The 21,532-nt window shown below is 33.9% G+C and overlaps 1 protein-coding gene across 1 annotated transcript in view; it reads right to left on the bottom strand.

The window, feature by feature from the left end:
- Positions 1-2,144: 2,144 nt before the first annotated feature.
- The window catches only part of LOC126745359 (NADH dehydrogenase (ubiquinone) complex I, assembly factor 6-like), a 145,350-nt gene continuing 125,962 nt past the window's right edge, over positions 2,145-21,532 (bottom strand). Inside the window, exon 4 of the mRNA XM_050453182.1 lies at positions 2,145-2,539. Within this exon, the coding sequence (XP_050309139.1) occupies positions 2,191-2,539 (349 nt within the window). The 3' untranslated portion in view covers positions 2,145-2,190. The remainder of the gene's footprint in view (positions 2,540-21,532) is intronic.

Raw genomic sequence — 21,532 nt, 5'->3', positions numbered from 1 at the left:
AACTGAGATTAATGAAGCCAATTCGTTAAAAAAAGGCTAGAAATGTTTGAAACTGTATTTTTAATAACTCTCGAAACCAAAATTTTAAAATATATTGATACCATTTCAAAACTATTACAAAACAAACAGCAAAATATTCAACACGCATCAAAAATGTTTAATACTGCATATGACAATATTAAATCACTTAATTTATTTTAATTTATTAAAGAATGAAGCATGTAATTTGGCTGCGGAATGGGGCTTACAGACAAAATTTAAAAAAAAAAGGATTTGTAGGCTCAAAAAATTCTTTGACGAGACAAAAAAATAATTTTCAAATAGAGTCAAATGAAAACTGGTTTAAAATAAACATATTTTATAAAACTCTAGACATTATTATTGCTCAGTTAAAAAATAGAACCTCCGGATTGCAAGAAGTTAACAAGACTTTCCGTGCTTTATCTCCAGATGTTTTATGTAATAACACAGTATCTAATATAGAATTATATCAGATGGGTCAAGAATTGTACATAAAATATTCGGATGATATATCCGATGCAATTTCGTCTCATCTGTCATTCAGGAATAGTTTTAAAGGAGATTTAAATAAAATGAACACAATACATGAACTTTTACAATTTATCCTATTTGAAAATGTTTCATCTTGTAGCAGCTTCAGTGAAATTTTAACTGCATGTTATCTTTTCCTTACCATTCCAGTTTTTGTGGTTTCGGCAGAAAGATCTTTTTCAAAATTAAAACTAATTAAAAATTTAAATACCACGAAATACCACGGAAGAAGGGAGATTATCTAATTTATCAATTATTCCCATAGAATACAAAATTGCTCGGAAGATCGATGTTTCATCGATAATTTCTGAAAAACCCTAAAACTGATATCGATTTAAGAGGGGCCCAGGAATCCGACGGAACACAGGCCCGTAGCAACGTCGTGTGCCTGACGCCACTGAAGCTGTACAACTATTTGCCTGATAGTATAAGCACAGTGTAACAAAGTATATAGTTGAAATCTATAGACTTTGGTATAAGTATATCCCATGAATAAATTGAAATATGTGTTAAAGACCTTAATAAATCGATTAAACAAATAGAAAATTATCATCTGATTCATTACTAATTCCTTTTCTCATATTTGCCCGAGTGTATTATTAATCATTTGTCTTTTTTTCTATTTTAGCAATAAGTTTTGAATTTGGTAGATATGTAACTCTAAAATACAAAGCTGCTTATTTTTTTATATACTTAGTTTCTTAAGAAAATTGTGCCAACGGGGGTAAGTTTGAGTAGCCCTAGGCTAGACTTCGCCAGTTATAGTTAACTATAATAGGAATAACATTTATTTATGTAAATTATGGTAATCACATTTTACGTTAAATAAAAAAGACGTTTATTATTATTATTTAATTTATTTTTTCACAATTTAATTTATGTTTATTAATTTAGAACCAAAATTCTAATTATTGAATTTAATTTTCCACTAAGTTTTTCAACTTAATCAATGTAATTGCGCTCTAGGAAATGGCAGCAATTAATTTTAAAAATTTATCCCTGTAAATGCTAAATAACAAAGGTCCTAAAACCGTACCTTGAAGCACTCACATGCAGTAATTTTTCTGTTTTGCTTACTTCACCGTCAATTTTTACAAAAATTGCAATTTATTTGCCAAATAACTTTTGGCAACTTTTCTAAAACTTTGTCTCTTAGGCCATATTTCACCAGTTAGCCTATAACAATATCGTGAGACACCGTATCAAAGGCCTTGGAAAGGTCGACAAAGATGCATAGGCTACGTTTGAATTTAGAGCGTCAGTTATTTGCGTGTAACTAAGTCAATTATTCCATCTTGAGTTTCACAATTATTTCTTTTAATACTTTTTAAATACTTTTAAAAACGCAAAAAGCAAAGATACTGGTCTGAAATTTATTATTTGGTCTGTTTCTCCCGATTTATATAAAGGTTTAATTTGTCTAATTTTAAGACATTTAGGAAAGCAGCCATTTTGAATATGTTTATTAAAAACGACAGTGGTTCAATTACATAAATATTGAAATTTTTCAGTTTCAGCAAATTTGGATGAATCGTATGTAAATTCATAAAATTTATGCGAGGAATATTGCATTAAGCTATTTAATAAAACAATTATACTTATTTAAACGTATATTTCAACAACATTTTTAGTGAAAGTTTAATATCTATTTTTTAGCATATTAAAATAAACTCTAGGTAATAAGACCCATGACCTTCTCTGTAAGTGAGGATCCAACACGTTGTAATCTGACGCTTGCAATCGGTCCAAGTACATTGAAACGGATTGGGCGGGTAGTAAAGCTATTCTTCCTTCTTTGGGCACTTTTTCCATCAAACTTCGTGACTTTTGTAAGTGTTGATGTGCTATCGTGGCTATTTCGTATACGCAATCAGAGAGTTTCTTTAAGTCCTTACCTTTGATAAGTGAGTCTTCACTTAATCGATTTTTGAAAAGAATTTCATCAGGGACTGTGATTAAGTTCAGTTTTTTAGCGTATGGTATACATCTAAAATATCCAAAAAAAATTAATCACATTTATGTGAGTTCCAAAAATAATATTTTCTTACTACCGTGCGTAAAGTAATTTCGTATTTTAATTTTTTTTTAATGTTTTCTTCGGTAGTAGAAAAAATTTTGTATGTTAAACGTGTGTAAAATCCCCTTTTTTTATTTATGGGAATTGTCAAATATTCATAACAATTGAAAAACTTCCCATTCATAAAAAAAGGATAATTTTACTTATTACATAAATAACTATTATTAACTAACATAATAACTAACAGTTAAAACAAAATAAATTTTAAGATTATATTATAGTGTTACCTGTCTTATACAAGGTGTCCAAAAAGGGTATCAGCAATGTGATGTTTGCATAAACCAAATACACCACATTTCTATGATCATTTATTTATGGCAAATGAATGTACAGTCAACGGAAATTTATGAACCAAAAACAATGTTGTCTAAATGGTGTCCGTTGCGCTGTATGCACTCTTCAAATCGAGAACGAAGATTATTGATAACCCGTCCACAGATTTCCCTTGATATTAATCTTATTTGCTCCTGGATATTTTGCTTTAATTAGCCCCATAAGAAATAATCAAGTGGAGACAGATCCGGGCTCCTAGGAGGCCAGTTAAAATTGCATCTTCTTGAAATGACTATATTTGGGAATAATTGTTGAACGGCTTCGATTGCCCGATTTGACGTATGGCATGTCGCACCATCCTGCTGAAACCAGGTTTCTAAGTTAAAATCTTAAAACTGTCGGAGAGATAGTGCAAGAAAATCTTGTAACATTGCACAATACCGCTCGGTATTAACGGTAAGTGCCCGTCCATTTTGATCTTCAAAAAAATACGGCCCAATTATGCCATCAGCAGATATAGCAGCCCATACGACCACTTTGGGGCTATGCAGTGGAAGTTCGTGTTTTCTGCGAGGATTAACGTCAGACCAGTACCTGCAATTTTGCTTATTTACGTGGCTATTTTCATGTAAATTAGCCTCATCACTGAATAAAATGTTATTGAAATCGACGAATCGCTCCATCATTTCATTGACAAATTCTAACCGTGTATAGTAATCCCTCGGTTTTAATTCCTGCACTAACTCCTTCCTATATCTTATATGCATGCAGATGCAAGTCTTCGGTCAAAATGTTATGTAATGATGATCTTTTGAGAGTAGTCGTCTGACTTCACTTCCGAACATCAGGGCTAGGTGATAATTGAATATCATGTAGTTGGTAATGAGCGCGATATAGACGGCGCGGCGTGCAGTCACGATTGAATTATTGTTTTGGTAAAATGCACGTACACAAAAAGCGCGTTGCTCTCCGGTAAACGGCTCCATTGCAACTGAAATTCCTTGAACCCGTTTACATTTTGACTCCCACCGTAAGTGGCGGCGTTGCCACGTCTGAAATTAAATGCACAAATAAAGTGCTGATACCCTATTTGGACACCTTACAAAGCATCAGATGACGCTCGGCAATATCAAGAAAAAAGCTAATCCTACAGTTGACGAAAAGAATTAGGTATAAAGGCCGTTTGACAATGGGACTTTTAAATTGTCCCTCTCTAAAAAAGAAAGTTTTTTGCAGATGATTTTTAAATACTTATTTTTTCCAAAATCATAAAAAAATATTAATTCTTTCAATAACATAAAAGAACGAGGGACGAATGTGAAAGAAGGTTAGGTTTCTTGTGAGTGGGGCACCTGGTGTTCCTCCACTGCGACTCTAGGTCTATTGTGGCTCACTCTTACGTATTTTTGTACTTCCCCAATCAGGTCTGCCCTCTTTAGGAGTTTAAGTGAGATAATTTGATTGAGAGAAGCATTCTTGATATCTTCTGTCTGAGGTAAGGCATTGCCGAATATGGCCTGCCTGCTTCTCTCTAGTGCCGCACATCTGCATAGGATGTGCTCTGCAGTCTCGTCTTTCTCGATTTCCGCCAAACCAATCCTATTCATATGGTGACGCATTCTGCAGTAGTCGGTATACAATCCCATTAGGGCTTTTAAGTACATCCTGCTAAGTTCCCAGGTTGTCAGTCGCCTCATTTCCTGTAAGCCCAGCGTGTCCCGGTATCCATGTTAGCGTAATTGTTCCTTTCGCCAAGCAGTACGAGCTCGTTTCTGCAGCTCCATATTGCTGTAGATATGCAGGTAGAGAATTCTAGCGCTTTTAGAGCCGCCTGACTATCGCTGTAGATTTTGATGGTTCTGTTTTTAAGTTGCATTTGCTTAAGCATTCTTGCACAAATTTTAATGGTCTGTACTTCCGCTTGAAAGGCTGATGAGTGTTTCTTTTTTGGGGCCGTCTGAATATATTTTGGATGTCCGCTTTCTCTAGCTCCATCCGTTTCTGATTTCAGTCCGCTCGATCTGGTATTTGGACCGAGTATGAAATTGGGTTTAATATTTTTATTGGCATTAGATCTGATAGCATTCCAAGTGTGCTATGATTGCACACCTTCTCAACCAGTTCAGTTGACTTCATTCATGACTCTGTTTGCCGAGATGCCATTGACATGGTACGGCCTGTAAGTGGTTCGTAATGTGCAAAGAGGTCAGTCCAAGTAGTACTTTCATGGAGGCGGTCGCGCATCGGGGTGGTTCTGATTGCTCCCATAATCAGCAAGGAGACCTGCCTTTAAAGGCTGTTAAGTTCTATTTTGGCCAGTTGCGTTGTTTTGCTCCACTTCCCACAGAGCCGTAGAACATCATGGGTCTAATGACCTGTGTGTATAACCCCTTCATCTATTCTGGATTCATTTCCCAGGTTTTGCCGCATATTCTGCGATAGTTCGATAGGGACAGTTTTGTTTTCTTGATTGTTTTGTCAAGATGCGAGTTCCAGTTAAGCGTCCTACCTAGGGTTACCCCAAAACCGTCACCTTTTACCTCACGTTTCACCTCCGTCGCAAATTGGATAGTTTCACCTCTTAAGATTAACGGTTTGAATTCGCCCATAATCCTTTTTCTGGTGAATGGCACTAGTACGATTTTATGCGGGTTAATGAACATTTCCTCCCTTTCGCACCGTAGTAGAATGATGTTGAGCACTTGTAGTACTGATGATATTTCTGCGTAAGCTTGGAGTTCGCTGCGGTTCTGGGCTAGCATTTTCTTTAAAGTGATAAAGCAATTCGGGCCCGGGGTAATGTTTGTGCCAGGACCTCAAACGTCTCTCGTCTGGTTTGTGTGAAAGTGCCATCGGGGCATTTAATCGACGCCAGCTATTCTTCTATTTTATTCACGTGTTCCCTTCGGAGCACTTTGTAGATCCTTGTACTGCGAGGCGTTTCAATGACTTTGGAGTCGCTTAGTCGATTAACGCTCTACGATATCGCTTCCAGTTGTTATAATGTCCGCATATGTAATTTAGTTGATCATGATTCTTTATAGTTTTGTCACAGGATAGCAAGTTTCTCTGTAGGGACAATTTATATCCGCCCCAGTCAGTACTTCTTACATTCCTGTAGTCAACTGTGCCGATGATTTGAGCATGATGGCTTCGATGATACCACCCAGTTCCTGATCTTGCTGCCGATATAATTTGAACTGATAATTAGATGAGTACCTCTTTTCTGTTAGTCATAAAGGTTGGCTCAGGGCCTGTATAATTAATTGTTATTCCCTCCCCAAGTATATAGTTGAAGAGAGACTCATCTTTGTGATTAATATTTGTGCTACCCCAGGCTATGTGAGAGTTTGCATTATATCCCAGGATAAACTGCACGTTTTTCTTTTCAATCAGATTTTGCACCAATGTGAAGGCAAGGCGGTGATTTCTGATGAGTATAAAGCTCGCTACCCGAGCCATTTCAATAGAGTCACAGTCAGACCACGCACCTTTCAAAAATGCAATTCGTTGCATTTTGAGAAATGATCACAACAAATCACGCATTTATCAAAATTTCCTTACAAGACAAATATTTTATGACTTACTTTTTTCTAAATAAAATTAAGCTACTTGTAATAATGTATAGTGGGGAAATAGAATGAAAAGTTTCTTTAAAACGACACTTTTAAGTTTGTGCAGTTTATTAAGGCGTCGACATAAATATAATATAATTAAGACAGATATCTACTTATCTATCTCTTCATGTTAAGGATTATTGTACTGTTGAAATAGTATAGTGTTGACATGCCTTCTTTTGCAAATACTAGCACTCTATTTTCCAAAATATCTTTGTATTGAAATAGATCTATTTTACCCTGCACTTGAATCGCTCTTCTATAGATCGAGAAGAACATCCCAGACTGATATATTCTGTCCTTCATGCTTCATAATAGTAGTTTTATACTTTCGTTTGAACTTGCATATACATTCGCTCATAACTTAATGGACACAGAGCAAGAGCGTATTCTTCGCTCAAAAATATTACGATTTGACCAAATTCTTCTCGCTCGAAAATCGATAATAACCAAGATACAGGACGTAAACATTTGCAGTTTTTGGGGGAAGACAAATTCGAATTCAATTGTAATTTTTTTTTGTAGATCTTAGAGAGCGCTCTCAGCAACACTCCGAGATGATAAAAACGTTTACTTACTAACTTTTTTGTGCCTCAGTGTATATGTGTTGTTCATGAAAATCTGAACTTTTCAATTAAAATTACTGTGAAAGAAATGTAAAAGGTGGAATGTATTTCTTTGCTTAAATTATTAGAGGCATAAAATGTAAATCGGCAGCTAGGACCAGCCCAAAATAAATTGTGGCCTGCCTTGCCGTCGCTTCTGTTGTTGTATTCAGTTCAAGATTGTTGTTCCGAATTCACTTCCAAAGGGTTATTGGGTTTTACGGGGTGACGGCACTTAAAGGGTACAGGCAAAGAAGGTGCTATGTCAAAAAAATAAGTTTTGAGAAAAACGGCTTCAAAGGTTAATACTCTATGGTGTTTGTTTATTGGGAAAATATAAAAAGTGATAAATTGTTTTAATAATGTATTGGAGTATTACCCTCTAGAGACTTAAATATAAAAAGTCACAAAGCAAATTCAAAAAATGTAAAAGAACATTTTTTACAAAATTGCAATTATTAAAGACAAAGAAGGTGTTTTGTCAAGCAACTACACTATACTACTATAACACAAACTACACTAAACTTGATATTGTAATAGTAAAACTTAAAATCCATATGAACAAAAAGTAAAACCGTTTTATTTTCTAAAAGGCGATCTGGCAAGGTTCTTCAGATGCTGAGTGTTTTATTTATCCTAGAACCAAAAAAAAAAATAGACCAAAATCGTGACCGAAGAGCTGGTCAAGATTACCGTAGTAATCAAAACGCTTAAAGTTAACGTTGTCCTGTAACTCGATTGCATCAGACCACCAGTAAAACTTGACATAGCACTTTTTTCGCCGGGACCGCGCGGACTTACCACCTTTTTAGCCTGACTAGAAATATTAAAATATGTTGTTATAACCTGACTAAGCACGTTCTTAGTCGTGATTGATTTATAGAATAGTAGTTTAGCTTGCTGGCTATCATATGGCGCCAAAATCTAATTTTCTGTAAAAATTGATATAACACCTTCTTTGCCTGTACCCTTCACTTATAACCTCAAATAATTCACTAGTGTGTACTTATCTGAGAGTGGCTTATTTGGTCAGTAGTTCATATGCTAATGCTGCCAATTTTCATCAATCAAGATCAATGCAGTATTGGACTAGTGATGCGTGCGGCTCTTCTCGGTCAAAAAAATAAGTCTTACTGTAACGCGATAAAAAGTTGCGAAGAATGATTTAGAGAAGAACTAAAGAAATTGTAAAATATATAATATATATTTTAATGTAATATATAACTAATTGTAGAATCTATAATATAGAATACATAACTTTAGACATTAACAATAAGTACCACGACGGAGAAGAGCTCATATTAAATATAGTATATTTTATGTAATTAATCAAATACTAACAAAAAAAAGAATAAAAATTAAATAAAGAAATGAATCTCCCGATTTGACGGAATAATTACTTTAAAAAGGTATGCCTTTGTCCAGTCGCTCAGAACGACCGTTTTCGAGAAAATTGCGTCTTTAATTTTTAATGTGGGCTGAATAAAAAAAATATATGTTATTTACGATTTGCATTTGTTCAATTCAGTTTTTCATTTCTTGAGAGATCAATTTTTCAAAAAGACATACCAAGCTTAGCAGTGCTACTCGAAACTAACCCAAATAAAAAATAATAACCATAAGGCGCCATATCTTAATCAAGAATATGCTAACCCTTGGATCGGTCGTGGGAGCCAAATAACTTGACCGCCTTGAAGCCCTGACTTTAACTCTCTAGACTTTGCCATATGGTGATACTTAAAATCAGTTGTTTGTCAAGACACAATCAATATTCGGGAAAAGCAATGGGAAAAAATCCAGAATGTAGCAGAATTATTTCGAGACAAGAACATATTGTTTAATATCAGGCAGTCTTTCAATAAACGGGTAGCTAAGTGTATTGAAGTTAACGGAGACCACTTATTATCAATTTTCGACTAGACAAATTTGGTCAAATCATAATGTTTTCAACCGAAGGATAAATATAAACTCCGCTAAGTTATGGGACGCCCTGTATATGTCAAACCATCAGATAAAAATAGTGAAAATTTGATTTTATCATTATACAGAATTGTATTACAGTTTTCTTGAACTTTACCAAGAAAGATAAGCTCTAAACAAACTTCATTCGGGTATTTATTCGTCCTTAATAGAAGAGTTTTTTTAACAGCAACTTATCAAACGAAAGTCCTTAGACAGATACAATTTAAGTATGTTTACAAAAATGACTTATTACTTAGACACAGTGAAATCTTATTTATCTTTTTTTGGTATAGTCATCTGTATTTTGGGTAGGTACAAGCTTCTGTTCCTTTTGGCTACACGTGGGAATGGAAAAAATTTATTTTTTAGGTTAAACTTTTTATTTATACATATTTTTTTGTTAAAATGTATTACTATTATTATTAAATGTTGTACTATTCTAACATAACAAGTACTTTAGTTTTTGTTAGTTTATAGGTGTAGAGTTATAATGGCGTATATTTATTATCGATCTTACTGTCTTAAGCGCCGTTTTGTAGTAATAACTAGTATCATGTGGATTAGTAGAACTGTGGAGAGATCATCTATTATAAGTTTGTATTATCACTAGAAAATAAGCCGAATTTAAGTTTGCTTTTAGAGTTTAGAGTTTACTTGTGGCTTGCGTATATTAGCAAAAAACATGCGCTCATTATCGCATCTAAAAAAATTCTCCGTCGTTTCGCGACGTTTTCCAGAATTACGTCAGGCGATACAGAAGAGTTTATCACAATGTCTTGTGATAAACGCTGCAAAGGATGCCTATTATAACAAAAGGCTTACTGATTCTGGTAATGTGTCTAAAGAAACATGGTCTATTGTTAACGAATTGAGAAATAAATCTTCCTCGCCTAGCACTATCACTACTTCACCGGAAGACCTTAACAATTACTTTGTAAATGTGGCTAAGAACCTAATGACCACCATATCACCTTCTCACGATCCACTTTCGTATCTTTTTAATGGTAATCTGCACAGTTTCTTTTTCACCCCTGTATCATTCACCGACCTTCGAAGTACAATTAACGAAATAAAAAATAAATCATCGTCTGGTACAGATGGCCTAACTCTCAAAATGTTTGCAAACCTGCCTGATTGCACCTTAAGTCACTTGGTGAACCTAATTAACATGTCATTTCAGAGGGGAATCTTTCCAAGCTGCCTTAAGACTGCAATTATTATTCCACTGCATAAAGGAGGGGATAAAGATCAAGCTTCAAATGATCGCCCAATATCACTTCTCCCAACTTTATCTAACATTGTTGAAAGACTGGTTAAGGAAAGGGTTTTGTCATTTTTGCTTAAATATAGAATTCTAACACCGAATCAATTTGGATTTTTGAGAAATAAATGCACCAGTGATGCTATGTTTTCGCTCCTAAATAGTGTTTATTTTAGCCTAAACAATCAACACTCCACAGCTACAGTTTTCTGCGATTTCTCAAAGGCATTTGATTGTGTTAATCATAATATTTTAATTAACAAACTGCAACACTATGGGTTTAGAGGATCTTCTCTCAAATGGTTTAAGTCATATCTTAGTTTCAGAAGTCAACTCGTGAAGATTGATACGACAACATCTTCATGCCAACCAATTGAATGTGGTGTGCCGCAAGGTTCAGTTTTGGGCCCTATTTTGTTTCTCCTATTTATTAATGACATGGCCAATCTGGATATCAGCGGCAAAATTTGTCTGTTCGCCGACGATACCAGCTTTACTTGGATTTACGATTTACTCACCATTAAGTCCTGGTGCGATTCCAATGTTCTATGCCTTAATATCTTTAAAACCAAGGTTGTATCATATAAAAGTACCATTCAACCTTTTACTCTACAAAATACCAGTTTGGATATTGTTGAATCTGTCAAGTTCTTGGGACTAATTTTAGACAGCTCTCTAAAATGGGAATCTCATATCGACACCTTATCCACAAAGTTAAGCTCAGCATGTTTTGCCATAAGATCTATTTCCAAAGAAATAAGTTTTTTAACATCTAAATCACTTTATTTTGCTTTTTTTGAGTCACTTCTTCGTTACGCCATTCCATTGGCCATGCTGCGCCACTCAATTTGAGCGCGTATTCAAGTTGCAAAAGAGAGCGATACGCTATTTACTGGGACTTAACAGTACAGCTCACTACCAAGAATACTTTAAAAAACATAGAATATTAACTCTTCCTTCACTGTTTATATTTGAATCTGTTTGCTTAATCCGAAAGCATGTGTCAGCTTTTCTAAGTGGATAGTTAAGAGGCCTTCTCATAACTATCCACTTAGAAAAGCAGAGCATGATATTTATCTGCCAAGCCCACGGTCGGAATTAGTAAAAACTTCTATACTCTATAGAGCAAAAAAAATGCACAATCATCTTCCTTTTACGATTAAATCTATGACAACGTTTTCCTGTTTTCGCCATGCCTTAAAAGCTTTACTATTGGAAAAGGCTTTATACACAGTATAAGACTTTTTTAATCTTTCCTTTTAAATACCACACACACACTGGCCCTATTTACTTTATAGTCTCCATCCCTAGAATTAGTTATACCTATATTGTGATAATAGTCTTAATTTAACTTCAACTTATTTTGTATACTTCTTTTACCTAATTTACATTCTTGTATTGTTTTATATTCTTTTTAATATCAACTTCTAACTTTATAAACATTTAGTTGTATAAGTAATTTGACCATGTACCTATTTTGTATAAAATCTAAATGTCTTGTGTTTTTGTGTACTCATGTGTTTACTTGTATGTGTTTATTTATTTATTTATTTATATTAGCTTTGTCTACAAAATTTATAATTTTTTGACAATAAAGCGATTGTATTGTTTTATGGTAATTTGGAAAGTTGGATTATAGAGAGCAAACAAAAAAATTATGCCAATTAAAATTAATTATTTGTAAATAATTATTTACAGTAGTAATGTAAAATTAATTGTAACCTACGTTATTAGAGGTTCCACCTATCCATCTTACTTTGGCATACTCTCTGTAAAGTACACCTTCAAAATAACGAAGATCTTTATATGATCATAACTCTTATAATGAACGTTTATTGGATAGCCTGGAAATAGTAGCGCATAATTTGACACTACTCCTTAAATTAGTCAAATTACGGGTTGAAAATCGTTTTTTATACCAAAAAATTAATATGAATGTTCTACTTAAAACTCTGTTTATTATTCTGTTATGTACGTGACTTGAAACCAAATGCATTTGTAGTTCAGTATTAACCACAGGATTTGACATACTCATATTTACAGAAACCTAGTTAAATGCAGATATTATAAATAGGGAGCTCTTTGATTCTCGATACTCTGTATATCGGTTGGTCGCGGCGGATAAGTATTGTTGGCAATAAAGAATAAGTTTAGCGTCTCAGTTGAGAAAATAAATAATATTCCGTATTGTGTTGATATTATAGGAGCTAAAATATAATTAAATAGTTATTGTTTATAGCTTACATACCTCCAAATAACTCTCTTGAAATGACCCATTTGGGATGAGATTGTAGGGTATCTCTGTCATTTTTTAAGATATAGTTTTGCGATTTTCGCGACCCTGTATCACTTTCTTCTAAAACGTTTAAAGCCACAAACCATGACACAACAAGAAATATTCCAACTACTTTTGTTCCTTAAATACGAGGCGAAAATGAAAATGTTCACTTTTGGAGATAATATCATTTCTTAGGCCCTGTATAAGATAGAAAAAGAATTAAAACTGCTTATAATAGATATTTTTATATCTAAGTCAGTGGCGTATTAACCTTTTTTAGATTTACTGTTTTTCAGATTACGCACAAACTTGGTATTTTTCAAATTGAATACCCTGTATATTTTAGCGTCAAATTGTTGCACTTTTCTTTTTCGGAATACAATAATATATTTTATTTTTTATGTATTACCATACAAAGAAGTCTAAAATACTTAAATTCAGTGATCTCGGGGACTATCTGATTGTGTGTGCCAAAATGAGCACTTAAATATTCTCTAACTACCCTTGAATTATAAGAGGGTGCTTCATCTTGCTGGAAATATATCTGATATCGCTGTGCCAAAGGTATGTCCTCCAGCAACTCTGGTATATTATTTTGTAATATATTTAGGTATCGTTGGTCAGTAAAGCTACCCTCAAAAATTATATATATATAATGTTAGTGCCTAATACAAAACATGAAACAGTAAAACCAAATCGGCCTCTTTGCTACCATTTAAAAGTAATATGTTAGTTTTATTGATGCCAATGACTTGTATTTTGTCTATTAAATATGCCGCTGCTGCTTATCCGGGATTCGTCAGATCTTATAACCTTTTTTTCAAAATCAAGATCTTCGTTAAATCTGGTTTAAAACCAATAAGAAAATTCCAATCGTTTAAGTCGAGGGCCAGAATGCAATTCTCGAACAATTTTTACCTTATAAGGGTTAAATTTATTTTTTTTATTTTTTGCAATTTTGTTTTTGAAACTCCTACCTCTTCCTCTATTTTTCTACAGGAAATTTGAGGTCCTGCTTCAACACAAACTAAAACAGTTATTTCGCAGCTTTATTTCTTTCAACCTGAGGTTGCCTAGGTTTTGAATAGCATCCATACATTAAAAGATTTGATTTTAACCGGAATACCGTAGCTCGACATCTTTCTGAAAACCTAATAAGATTTTTTATTGTTTTTATGTTTTAACAAAATAAAATACGTCTTAATGTTGTTTAAATATAATTGCAGCGCTGCTTCGAGTTTTTCGTTAGAAAGGTTTAAACATATTATAATATCATACTTTTGAATCTCCATGTTTTCACCGTCAGCCATCATTATTGATTTGTATTGACTCTGTGACTGAGTTTCCATGAATGCAATAAACAAAACGTTTTTTATGCATGCTCAAGTTCTATGCATGTGTGAAAAAATTCACGACCTATTATTAAAAAAACAAACATAAATATGGATTTTTATGATTTTTGAAGCTAAAATTTATACTATTAAAGATTAGGTTGCGATACATCGATGTATTCTGAAAAAAAAATGCAAAAATTTCACTTTAGAATATATTGTGTTCTATTTAAAAAATAGTGCTCCAATAAAAATTAAATACGCCACTGACTTTTATGTAAAAATAGCTATTATAAGAAATTTTCATGTTTTTTCTCTTATACAGGGTCTGAGAAATAATAACATCTCGAAAAGTGGAGATTTTCGTTTTGGCCCTGTATTTCAGGAGCAAAAGTAGTTTGAATATTTCTGCTTGTGGCTTTAAAAGTTTTAGAAATAGGTGAAACAGAATCGTGAAAACCGCAAAACTATATCTTAAAAAATGACAGAGATACTCATCAAAAAGGGACACAGACATGAGCTTATCTAAATTCAAAATTTTAGTTATTTCAATTTGTCAAGTTTTATAACTTTTTTACTTGTTAATGGCATTGTGAATGTTAACTCTATATATGTTATATGAATTTTTTAAGAAATAGATTAAGTCCATATATAATGCTAATAATCGCTTGTTAGATTTAATAATGATGAATTGTCATGTAAGGTCGAAAACGCCATAGATATGATTTTGCCTGAAGATCTCCATAGAGCCGTATTGGCGTCTTTTGGTTTAGGCTACACAAAAAGTTAACCAAGCAAGCAACAGATTATATATTTTATAACTTTAGCAAAGCTGATTTTCAGCGCTATGTGTAATATTAATTAGGATTTTGTGTACGTGTTGTGAAAACCACAACACTGTCAAAGTCACAATTAAATATTTGCACCAAATACGCTATTCACTAATAAGTACCAATCGTGCTTAACGATTACGTAAGCAGCTCCAGACGCGAAGGAAGTCTTTAGTAGCTCTTCATCTCTCACACTATCGATGCGCTCGATCTCTGTATAAGAAATATTTCCCGGAATTTCTAAAAATAGTAAAAAGTTTAAACATTGGCTTTTTTACTAGCAGTTTTTCTCTGTACTCCAAGTGTTGTTAAAAGTGGAAGTAATATTAGTATTAGAAGTTGAAGTGTTCTACCTTTAAATGTAAGTGTTGGGTAAATAAGTGTAAAGTATTATGAAGTAGTGCTGTGTAAAACACTGATTTTTTTTTACAATATTAAAGGGATGTAAAGAAGTAACCCTTATGTGTGTTTTAATGTAACTTTTTTCTTTCTTGGGATAAAATTCAATGGTTGTGGTCATTCGAAGTCAATAGAATCAGTTACGCGGTTCTACGTGGTGTAATATTAAGTGTTGCACTCCCCTTGGATGTTGGGGATTCAGAAAAACCCTACCCCTCCAGTGTATCAATTAAATGATGTAAATATGGTTTGCGACATATTTTATGAAAAAGTATATATGGTTTTAAATAAATTTTCGTTCTCAAACACTAAAACACAAGAGGAATTACCCTCCTTTATTTAATTTTAAAGATATTAATAATAGTATTAAAAAATAAAAATACGTTAATTATTCTCCTAGTTTTTGTACTATTTTATTAGTATTCTGTAGTTAAAGTTGATTCAAAGGGTTTATTTAGGGTTCTACTTTCGTTTGGTTTAATATTTTTATCTATAATGTCTAGTTTTTAAGTAGTTCATCTTGTTTGAGGGCCCCATTTTGGCCCCAATTTAGGTTATATTATTGTAAATCCCTGTATTTTTAATTTTATAGAATTTCTAGACTTGCTTACTTTGACTTTCAGTATTTTCCTAAAATTATTGGTCCCGTTCGGCAAAAACAATTAAGAGAATTCCAAATATTTCGAAACTGATCCATCGGCCTTTAAAAAGGACGCGATTCGTGACATTTCATTCAGTTTTAATTGTTTAGTCAGTTTTTACCTTGGAAACAATTAAACGACGCGACGGTCGAGGCGAGTTAGGTTAGTGTTTTTGGCGTTGACAATAAAAGTGGGTTTCCAAATTTCGTTACAATATTAAAAAAAAAAGAGTTCTAATAATGATCGACTACCTAGTATTTTAGCAGTTACAAAGAGAAATTAAGGTAGCATCATAATCATTCTGCAGTTTAGCGGCTTTTGTCAAAACTGACGAAAAATGGTTGGGTTTTTTGCAAAATGAGTAGATTTGGATATATATCTTTCACTAAGAGTGGCGGAAAGCCAAATTTTATTACGACGAGGGTATTATCACGCACTAAATCATTCACTATGGGACGTGATTAATTAGTTCTGTCGTCAACTACGTTTTGTCACTTTGCAGCTTAAGCCTTGTCCCCAGCCTGGCTGACCTCTAAAATGTAAGTATGAAGTTCATACCCTTCATACTTTCTAACATGAAAAAGTATATAGAGTGCTCGACGTCCCAACTCAAGACAATTTATTCCAACTCAACCCTATCCAACCCAACCTAATCCAACCCAACCCAACCCCTCGTAAATGTTAAGCACACGGGGGGCTTACGCCCCCTGTGTGCTTGTTAGGCAACCAATGTCCCATTTTTAAGCACACGGGGAGCTTACGCCCCTCGTTGGTTGTTGATGGGATGGGTTGGGTTGGGTTGGGTATATCTATGGTCTGTGCGCAGAGCCTTATGTTCCCATCGCAGTGATAGAGGAACGGAACAAACACTGCACACATACTCCCAGAGTCGACAACCCATTATCTGTCACAAGCGACTGTCATTGAATTTATGCAAAAAAACAGGAAAAAATTTAAATAACTCAGTTTACCTCTATTTGTGAGTACTTCGCATTGTTTATAAAAAAACTATTTGCAAAGTACACCTTCCGCTACTTTTTTTTTCAGGTAAAATTAAGCCATTTAAAAAAAGAAAACCGGTGAAAATACTCTAAATTTGACAAAAGCCGCTAAACTGCAGAATCATATTATATTTAATTCGGACCAAAATCTAAAAATTATCGAAATAATAATACATTAGGGGTGTCTTCGGTAAGTTTGTTGCACGAAAATAATAGATTTAGTTACAAGAAAAGATAAAAACAGTTTTTGTGAAATTATATTACTTTACTTTACGCATAATATCTAAAATTTCACGTGACTAAATAATACAGAGTGAATTCTCCACTTTAGAGAAGGCACTCATGAGTCAGCCACACTGCGGACAAGGCTGAAGCTACAGAGTAACAAAACGCAGTTAACGACAGAACTGGCAACACCACACCTAACCTCACCTCAGTTGTCACCTATTTGTTGACGAAACTAATCGAATACAGGGTTATTTTAATGATTAATCACGTCCCAGAGTCAGTAATTTAGTGCGTGATAACACCCTTGTCGTGATAAAATTTGGCTTTCCGCCACTCTTAGTGAAAAATATATATCCAAATCTACCCATTGTGCAAAAAGTCCCATCATTTTTCGTTAGTTTAGACAAGAGCAGCTAAACTGCAGAATTACCGAAATTAAATTTAATATAGACATGATATATAGAAATTATTGTGAGGGTATAGAATATACCATAGATAATAATCCGTCGAACTTTTAGCAACTTATTAATGCGAAAAGAGATATAAAAATCTATCTAAGACTGTGTCTTGGAGTGATAAGTATTTTAAAAATAGGACAGATATTCCAAATGCAGTCTTTTTGACAGAGACTTTTTTGAAACATCTTATGTTACCTCAACACCGCCTCAGGTTTCATCTGTTCTAGATGCTCCACAAAACACAGGGAGTGGGATGTATAGTTTATAGTTCCATACTTCCTTATAGTTCCATTAGGATTCTTCTTCTAAAGTATAATTCCATAGGAGGTATATTTGAAAGCCATATTATATACAAGCTATTTAAGAAATATTTGACTGAATAGTACGCCCAAATAAAATTCCCTCATTTTATATTGGCAACATACATGTATTGGCACCACTTTCTTTTTTTTTAATAAATATCTATAAAATTCGCAATTTCCCGATATTTAGAAAATATCTAAAGTCATTCCTGTATTTTAAAAAACGGGGTTGAACAGAACATAGAAAACTACCGTTATGTGTGTATACTAAATAATTTTTCTAAATGTTTTGAGATGTACATGCATAAACACTTATTTTTTCAAATGAAAAACCAGTTCTTTGACTCTCAGCATGGGTTTATAAAAGATTAATCAAATGTGACCAATCTTTTTTGTTTCACAGTTTGTGGCGCATACCTTAGATCAAGGATTTCAAGTGGATACAGTAAATACAGATTATTCTAAAGCATTCGATCATTTGAATTCTGGTATTTTATTTGAAAAGCTTTAGTGTTTTCGATTGTCGAATTTCGAGAATCATATCTCTGCAATGGTTGAATTTGATGGTCAGACATCTATAACGTTGGTTGCAACTTCGGGGATCCCCCAAGGATCTATACTTAGTCGGTTACTGTTGTATTGCGGATAATGAGAGCATGCTTTATATAGAGATAATGATGTAAAGATATTTTTGTGTGTAAAGGACATGGATGAATGCCATAGACTTCACGCAGCGGTTGATAAATTGGCTGGATTGTGTAAGAACAGACGGTTTTTATATGCTAATAAGTGTAATGTTATAAAATATTCATTAAAAGAAATTAACTGTGCTGTTTAAATATAAATTAAATGGAGTAATAACTCATAACTCATATAAATAGTCTTACAGCAGAGTGTCTTAGGTAAGTTGGTTTTATTACATATTTGAAATTCTAAATTATTTCAATTTAATTGTTCAACGCCTAAATTACTTTACTACGCACGCATTTATCAAATTCAAAGTTGAATACGCCTCTGTAATAATACAGGCTTCTTACTATCAAATTTATATTGATAATTTGGAAAGAGTTCAACGCGATTTTTAAAATATCTAAATTTAAGAACTAATGGCCAATATCCAGATATCGCATATCTTCATCAAATTTTGCTATATAAAAACATGCATGTTATTCTCTGGAATATAAACGCAAAATTGCGGATCTAAGATTGAAGAAATATAGTAGAAATATATTAGAGCGGTAATGTTTTTTTATACCTAGAGCGGCATCATCGCCAATCGCCAACATTCTACAGGGTGTTTCAGAACTATGGGATCAAACTTCTAGAGGGGTTGTTCAGTGCAACAGTAGAATCCATTTGAGTATAGGAACCCATGTCCGGAAATGTGTCACTACGCCACTACGGCCCTAAGACGCATTTAAATTTAGAAAAAATATTGATTACCTAAATAGGATCTGATGCATTTATTTTTACCCTTTGTATATGATACCATCACAACAATTGTTCAAAATGTCTTCCTCCAACCTCAATACACCGATTTAAACGCCGCATATGATTTCGGCGGACTACACTAAAAATTTGATCCTCGTTTTGAATGCTTTCAAATGCTGCTGTTATTCGTCCAACTTTACATGTCCCCACTAGAAAAAATCGCGCGACGTTAAATCGGGTGACCTAGGAGGCCAAGAAACTGGTCCCTGTGCCCAAATCGCTGAGCCAAATACTCGCGTACTTATACAGCAAAGTGAGCCGGCGCTCCATCATGCTGAAAACACATTTGCTGTCTAACGTTTAGTGCAACATTTTCAAGTTCTGGGAGAACTTCCTCCAAGAAACGCAGATAGATAGGTCCTGTTAACCGTTCCGGTAGAAGGTATGGCCCAATTAAATAATCATCAACAATGCCTGCCCATATGTTGACAGACCAACGATTCTGATGTTTTCTTGGAAAAATTGCATAAGGATTTTCTTCGTCCCAAACATGGCTATTCCTACTATTAAAAATACCATCTCTTGTGAAAGAGGCTTCATCGGTCCACAAAACATATCGTAAAAAATTTGGTTGTGCAATGATGTGATCCAGAAGCCATCGACAAAATTGAACTCTAGGATGACAATCGGCTGCAGTCATACCTTGAACTTTCTGGAAGTGGTAAGGAAGGAGTTGTTGCTCGTGTAGTACACGCTAGACAGAAGCATTACTCGTGTTCATATTCTTAGCGACGTCACGTGTGCTATTTGATGGTTCATCGGCAACTCGCTGAAGCACCTGTTTTTCAAATTCGACCGTTCTTACGGTTCGAGCAACACCACTATCATGCATCTTGGTCTTAAACATGCCTGTCTCAGCGAGCCGCCGATGAACCGCAATAAACTTTTTGTATCCAGGATGCTGTCGTTCGGGATAACGTTCATGATACAACCGATGCCACTCGTGCATTGCAGTTTGTTGCTCCGTATGCCAAATGCATATCCGCCGATTCTTGATTAGTAAAGTTTTCCATTAGCAATAAATGTTTAAAAAATGTAAGCTATAAAATTTGTAAACATTTTGACATTGATAAGCGTTGATTTTAAACAATTGTTGTTATGGTATCATGTACAAAAGGAAAAAATAAATGCAGCAAATCCTATTTAGGTAATTAATGTTTTTTATAAATTTTAAGGCGTCTTAGGGCCGTAGTGGCGTAGTGACGCATTTCCGGACATGGGTTCCTATACTCAAATGGATTCTTCTGTTGCACTGAACAACCCCCAGGAGTTTGATCCCATAGTTCTGAAACACCCTGTATAATCCTACACTGAAGACATCTTTGTAAGAGTTCACCTTTACGGAGAATTTGTAGTAGCTATAATCAATAATTAAGGAACTTTGATGTATTCAAATATCGCAAATCGTTATTAAGATATTATGATACACTATCGGACAAAAGTAGAGCAACAAAGTTCAATTTTATTCATGTTTGAATAAAAAAAATTATTGGGTTGTGTGATTTTTCGCTAAGCTTAATGTCACACTATCCTTACACTGAAAGTAATATTTCAGTACATTTTGGTGTACTTTTAATCATTTTAAGAACGGTAAATATTAATGATTATAAAAATTGATAAGAATGGGGGTGACAAAAGTAGAGCAACAAATTGTATTTAACAGTATTTTATTTTACTTAAGTTCAACAAAAAATATTTAACACATTTAACAACAAAAACAATTGAAAGTAATACATTAGTAATTGAGAGAATATCCATTATTATTAATTACTTGCTGACAACGGCGCGGCATTGAAGCAATCAACTTCTGAATGACATTTTCGGGAAGACTTGTCTAAACTTCACTAATTTTATTTATTGTTTATATGGAAACATTTGGGTACGAATACGACGTTCTACTTCTTCCCAGAGATTCTCAATGGGGTTAAGATCTGGGGATTGTGCTGGCCACTGTAAAACACCAACATTATTTTCCCGAAACCACTGTTGAACAACTTGTGAAGAATGTTTTGGATCGTTGTCCTGTTGAAAAATAAAACGCAATGGCATTTCCCATTCTGCATAATGAAGCATAACATTCAGCATGATATCCCTATAAACAAATCGGTCCATCGTATCATTAATAAAGTGCATAGGGCCTACCCCATTCTATGAAAAACAACCCCATAAAAATACACTACCTTTACCATGCTTAATTGTAGGTGTTACGTATTTAGGGTTAAACCT

This window comes from Anthonomus grandis, chromosome 15, assembly GCF_022605725.1.
Source record: "Anthonomus grandis grandis chromosome 15, icAntGran1.3, whole genome shotgun sequence".
Taxonomy (NCBI): domain Eukaryota; kingdom Metazoa; phylum Arthropoda; class Insecta; order Coleoptera; family Curculionidae; genus Anthonomus; species Anthonomus grandis.
Note: the sequence above shows the minus strand (reverse complement) of the source record. Positions and strands in the feature narration are given on the sequence as shown.